The sequence below is a fragment of the Mercenaria mercenaria genome, chromosome 3 (genome assembly GCF_021730395.1).
Source record: "Mercenaria mercenaria strain notata chromosome 3, MADL_Memer_1, whole genome shotgun sequence".
NCBI lineage: Eukaryota > Metazoa > Mollusca > Bivalvia > Venerida > Veneridae > Mercenaria > Mercenaria mercenaria.
In genome coordinates this window covers 45,378,570-45,385,247 of record NC_069363.1, presented here as the reverse complement: position 1 = coordinate 45,385,247, position 6,678 = coordinate 45,378,570, and the positions used below count along the sequence as shown (strand labels likewise).

The following is a 6,678-nucleotide window of genomic DNA, read 5'->3' as shown; positions in this document are numbered from 1 at the left end:
TTTATATACAAAGATATTTTATGCTGTATATTTGATGAGAGTATAATACATTATTGACTGTGACCTAAAATGTTTCGAAGTGAACTAAATTTCAATAAAAACATAATAGAATATATGCTTCACTTTGGTGTACTTGAGCGACGGAGGCACTCATCTATAAATAAACAACATGAATCCAGCAACACATAAAATCGTCAATTAAAACTTGAAAAAAGACCATTTGCTGACATTTATAAAAATCAAACCTGCATTATCACGAGAAAAATGTCCAGTAAACTTCTTTATATGTTGTATAATATAAACGAGTCGTTCCATGACAAAACCTGTATTAGTGACGAAAAGTCAAAATTGAGACAACAAAATATTCATAAAGAACATTCTTTTACCTATTAAATCAGAAAATATGAAGTAAATATCTTCACTATTTCAAGACTTACAATACTTTTGAATACGTCACCGAATGTATTTAGAGACGTGACGTTAAAACATTTATATTTTGACTTAGTTAAAACAAGGATTTGAAAAAAATTATGTTACTACTTGACGAAATAAATTAAGAGCTGCAGTTTGAAAGATAGTTTGTTAGATATGACTGCGGCTATTGTGGATAGTATAGGCGAAAGTGTTGGACTCTCAGACAGTGATTCAGATAATATGACTGTATTTGAAAATGCGCTTACAATAATATGATATGTTGTGTTAGAATTCATTCTTGGTTTTAACTTTCTTGTTGTAAGCCTGTTAATTGACAACGAACGAAAAGTGACGTACGGAAGCTACATGGAACAGACGCACATTAATGAAGTGAAAAACATCGATTCGCCACTTCAGTGTTTGAGAAATCAGCATTGATCACATGTTGCTGTGTAGGTTGGCAATGAATTTAAATCATCTGTTCATATCACATGTCATTGAAAGAGGTATACCACTTTGTTTTAGAAAGATAACAATCTAAGACCTTATGCTCACGGAGATATCTACACAGTTTCTCGAAAAAATATTTGCGTTTTAAAATTTATTACAGTATCCATATTTTCGTTTTTTAACTGTTTGTTGCAAAAGAGGCCACACCTTTTGATGTCAGTTAACAAACAGACCTGCATATTCTTCAGTGAAAAGACATATCTGCAAGTGTTGATAAAATTTCTTATAATAAATCGCAAAGCCATTTCCTCCATCCATGAGTAAAGTATGTTAAGAAAATAAATATGTTTATTTCCCTGAATTGTTACAGCTCAATATTGAATAAATGAATCACTTCCTGCGAAACAATTGTGAAGTTTTATTTTTTCATGCATATACTATACATACATGTACATATTGTGAGATACATTTCAACAATAACTGTTTTTAATTCAAATCTCGTGTTGTACCTTAAATTCCAGGTCAGGCTAGTTACACTTTCATCGACAGTTCAGTTACGTAGAAAGACAGCAATTTAAGGTTCTGATCTAGGTTTCGTTATGAAAAATGCTACAACTATGTGTCATATTTCTTTCTTTTTTTCATGCATATACTATACATACATGTACATATTGTGAGATAGATTTCAACAATAACTGTTTTTAATTGAAATCTCGTGTTGTACCTTAAAATTCCAGATCAAATTAGTTACACTTTCATCGACAGTTCAGTTACGTAGAAAGACAGCAATTTAAGGTCTGATGTGTAAAGGTTTCGTTATGAAAAATGCTACAATCATGTGTCATATTTCTTGTTTCTTTTCTACTTGAACCAGTAAAATTATTTAATTTTATTACACGCTTTAAAATATCAATTATAGCTCAACATGTGATCACGTTAAGAGTCTTGTCTTTTACGCCTAATTAATGACTCCATTAGTGGACTGGATGTAAATAAACTGCGCCTGTCTCATCTTTGAAGTGCTCATTTTCCACTTGCATTTCTGTATTGTCTTCGTGCTTCGTGTTCAGACTATTAACAATAGTGTCTGAAACCATTGTTGTCTTACACAAAGTGTTGGAACAAGCCTTGCGGATAGGGTTATTCCGAACGGAATGACATGTACTAGCACAGTTTTCAGACACGTTAATACAGATTCTTGAAATACAAGTATTTTCTGTTTGGAAAGGTTTATCTATAAGGCAACATCCTGTACTAGCATTTGAATAATTGCCATCTGCATATTCAAGGATGTTGCTTCAATCATGTACTAAACATTCTTCAGTTCGCAGATATGCGGTATTGCGGGATGTATTTCCTTTGACTGGGAAGCAATGACAGTGTGTATTCAACAGCGATATGCCTTGTATGGTTTTGCATTGTTTGGTCTCTGACGTACCATTTCTTTCATTTACACCAGGTTCAGAAAATAGAACACTTCTAAGGTTTGTTAAATGGTCACTGTTCGTTACTGTGCTAAATTGCTACTACTGTCGACTTGATGATCACTGAACTTCATCATAATCATTGCTGCTTGAACCGGATCCAGTTTGGTGTGAATGATCAGTATCAATAATATGGTGATAAATTTCTACTGTGTTACCTGGAGATAGATGATAGTGTTCAACATGTGTTAGATCAAATCAAAACCACATCGGTAACATAGTGGCAGAAGGCCCGAGGTCAACGATTTAATCCCAGAACGCGACATGCTAATGGTGTCTACGTTAGAGCAATACACTGGTTTGCTGAATATTATTGTATTAAGAATGCAAAATCCAATAATTGTGACAAATATGAATTATTTATCTATTTTCTAAAATAACTGAGAAGTGATAACACACGACAGTTGCAAACTACATCAGTATATGAGCGATGGTGTTGTTCAACGGAAGTCCATTACTGTCTTCATCGCATGTAGTATTCTGAATCGGTGTAAAACCTAAAAGTATGACCATTTCCATGACAACTTTACATATCTGACAATTATTGTAAAGCGCTATTTTAACCCGACCGACATGCAAAAATTAATGCCTTTAATAAGTATTGATTTTCGACTTTTTACAAAAAAAAAACGTCTTACCTAAATCCTCACTATCACCATCGAAAAAAGGTGCGGTTGTCACTGGGAACGACACTTCAGAATTACATTTGCTATTAAAACATTTGCCACTACATACTCCTCTGGAAATAGTTAAATATTTAATTAATACTGTGTATAAATATGTTTGTAAAACTTTCCATATTTCAAATACAAGTCAACGTTTTGTTTAAAACATAATACCGGTATTAGAAGTATATAACATTAAAAGAATGCCGTTGCCTACATGTCTGATATATTGAATTGTGTATAAATGAAGTGCGTTTACCTTTTTATAAACCATATCGTAACTGCACTAAAAAGTATTATGAAACTTCCAATTAGGCATCCCACAATCGTAAACAAATTATTTGAAGTTTCAGTTTGATCTGCTGAAATGAGATAAATGTTTTTGATTGTGTGTATTCGCAGCAGTTTATATATCATCAAATATAGCTTGTAATCCATGTCCTTTTTTGCTAGTTATATGTATCAACAGAATACAAGACAGGCTATAGAGAGTTATTGCTGTAACAAGGACAAAGGTCCAAAAATACATAGATCAGAATGAAACAAATAGCCAAGAAATGACAACACAAACATTTAGGAACGCGTTGGGTAGAACAAGCTCATTATCTTAACTATGTTCTAAAGTTAAAGAACATTGCAAATAAACGTTATACCGACAGGTAATTCCCTTACACACACATTGGTAACAAAAGCCTGGCTGCTCCATTGCTGTAATAACAAACAGCAGTTGTTTTGATTTTAAAGAATCGTACAGCACTGGCACAACTAACACTTCCTCTACTTAGAAGAGTCTAAATAACTGGGTCAAAGAATCGTTAAGTGTTTTGCATTAAATGCCATAAATAATGCACAGACACAACAAATACTTCCTCTGTTTGGACTGAGGTTTTATATGAGATTTAAACTACTAAATTTAGAAGGAATGTTTTCCAAAATATTAAACTTACATCTAGAAAACCATTGTGCCATTTTGCTGTCACAACTGACCCTTCGGCAAGTATCATTACAGTTATATTCACAAACGCCTCCGTACCGACCTGGTACACAACCAAAATTACAGTGTCCCGATTCTTTGTCGCATGTACTCAAGTCTGTGTTTAAAACTGAGTCAAGACAGTTGCCGCTGCATTCCTGGTTACAGTTACTACCATAGTAACCATTAGCACAAGCGTATGGACAATTTCCAGTGTCAATGTCACATACCACGACTCCTTTACTGTCCGACTGGCAATGTCCACATATTTTATCACAAAGTCTTCCATATAATCCATTAGAACATTTCAAACATTGACCATTAAACTGATTACATTGTAAGCAAGTGCCTATGTTCGGACAGTCGCTGTTACATTGACCACCTTGTTTTCCCGCAACTCAACCGTTCAAACACGTTCCGTTTATGCTACACCAATCGTTTATTTCTCCTACCTGTACACAGTTCTGACTACACTGACAATTTCTACCTAACCAGCCTTCCTTGCAAGATATACAAGACTCCTGTGATAAACATATCCTACACAGTTTTTAGGACACGGGTGAAAACAGTCTGATCCATAGTAACCTATTTTACATTCTGTGCACATCATATAGTCGATGCACGAATCACAAAATGTAAAGCAGTCCCAACATTTTCCTTCCGCAGAATATTGACCTTTTGGGCATCTTAAACATACTGATTCTTTAACCAACACATTGAATTTACAGAAAGAACAAATTTTAGCGGATGCAAGACATTTTTGGTCACATTGTTTTCCGAACCAGCCATATTCACATTCTCTGCATACTCCATCGGACGTACATACTCTGCAAGCTTCCGGACATGCATCTGAAAAAAAATCATGAAACTGGGGACGGGTACGATCACCGTCACTTTTTCAGCTAAAATACAATTCTTAATTTATCAAGTTAAAATGTTTTTTCTTTATTCTTTTATGTTATTTCCTGGTTCTCAACTTTCGGTAACATACTTGTTATTATTATGCGGGTTGCCTAATTTGTAGCAAGCCACAAATTCATAATCTTAATAGATTAACCATGTGAACCGCTTCGCCTTTCAGTACTACTCGGGTGGGATCAGCAGTGTAGACAATGAAAACTAATTTCTGAAAGCTAATACATTTTCAATACCCAAATTTTTAAAACATTCACAACCAAAAATAGTAACTTTAAAAGCACCGGAACGACAAATAAACGTACCGATACGACAATGACGGTATTTAATCATATTGGCGCGCTAGTTTGTCGCTCTGGGTTGTTGGCGCTCTACATGCCAGAATGAAATAATAGAAATCAGCCGCCATGCATAATCTATTCAGCTAGATACGATTATTAATTGACTATTAAATGAACCGTTCTATGACAAAACCGGCATCAGTGACACTGTCAAACTTTGACGTCCCAAGCATTTACTTTTTGACGTCAATATTTTGCTACTCTCAGTTTATTGATGTTTACATGTTTTGAAATACACTATATTGTGTTGTTCTCTGTACTGGCAGAAATCTTAATTTGGAAAAAAATCTCACAAAAATGCATAAACAAGTTTAAGTTTGTTCATTCCCATCATCTTTAATTATCTTTTCTACTGAATGATTAACATCTCAAGTGTTTTTTCCGGGCAAAGATAGTTTCGGTATCAGTTTTTATTGCACAATTGTTCATTCAATTAATAATCTTCCCTGTATTATTCGTCCAAATTCCAGATAGTTATGTTCGTTTCAGAGTATCTGCCAAGAGGCCTTTCTGTGGTATTAAATGTTTAAAGGTTTTAAGAGTTTCATTTTCTATTGCGGAAGTGTCTATTTAATTAATGGCTTTGCGGTTTGACCCAGGATGTATGGCAAATATAATATTTGCATATATATATATCTTAACTGAAAATGTCAGAATAAAAGAAACATATTAAAGTGTTTTTTTGTGATTTATATACAACAAAGGGTGATTGTCAGCTAATGCAGTCTAAACTACATTTGGCTTATTTGTTACCGTTGAAACTTTCCACTGTTTTTTCTCCAGGTCAAGTGAGGTCAAATCCAACACGATTAGATTTCAAAAATGCAAATGCTTAATACACACCTGTACTGTAGAATTGTGACCAGTTCGTAACCAGGTTTAACGAAAGCGGATTATAATGTTTGAACTACTAGTGTATGCCTATTTATCGTCATTATAACTCATGTGCAGTTGTCATTATTTGTGAAAAAATACTTTAAGATGAAAATGATCGAATTCGCTTGAATTGACCTATTGTCTATCAATTAGCTTAAACTTAGTTTGACATTTTAATAAACACATTAACTGGAGAGATCTTATATTTAAATGTTATATTTGATTCAAACAGATCGTAGACTTTTACTCGTTCGTTTAAACGCAAACCATGATGACGTTGAGGTTTCCTGTTAACTGTGGATCTCATATTAGATCCATGCTGGAACTAGATAACAACGTTAAATCACGTATTAGTTAAAGAATAGAAAATTAAACATCTATTTATCTAAAGAAAATGTAAGAACGAGAAGTTTAAATGTTGTTAACTTATACAAGTTTTCCAATGGAACAGCCAATATATAAAATGTTTTGTTTATATGAAATGCGATTATAGCACTTTAATTTCAGTTAATTCTATACTTGAAATTTCGTACATATTGTTTGCCTATTAATACATTTCT

The 6,678-nt window shown here is 33.6% G+C and overlaps 1 protein-coding gene across 1 annotated transcript; it reads right to left on the bottom strand.

The window, feature by feature from the left end:
• Positions 1-1,266: 1,266 nt before the first annotated feature.
• LOC128555882 (cell death abnormality protein 1-like) lies at positions 1,267-5,234 on the bottom strand. Its single transcript, XM_053539673.1, has 5 exons — positions 5,207-5,234; positions 3,961-4,383; positions 3,273-3,375; positions 2,987-3,087; positions 1,267-2,506 (listed from the first exon to the last, which is right to left on the bottom strand). The coding sequence occupies exons 1-5, from the start codon at positions 5,232-5,234 to the stop codon at positions 2,409-2,411; spliced, it is 753 nt and encodes a 250-aa protein (XP_053395648.1). The 3' UTR covers positions 1,267-2,408.
• Positions 5,235-6,678: the final 1,444 nt, after the last annotated feature.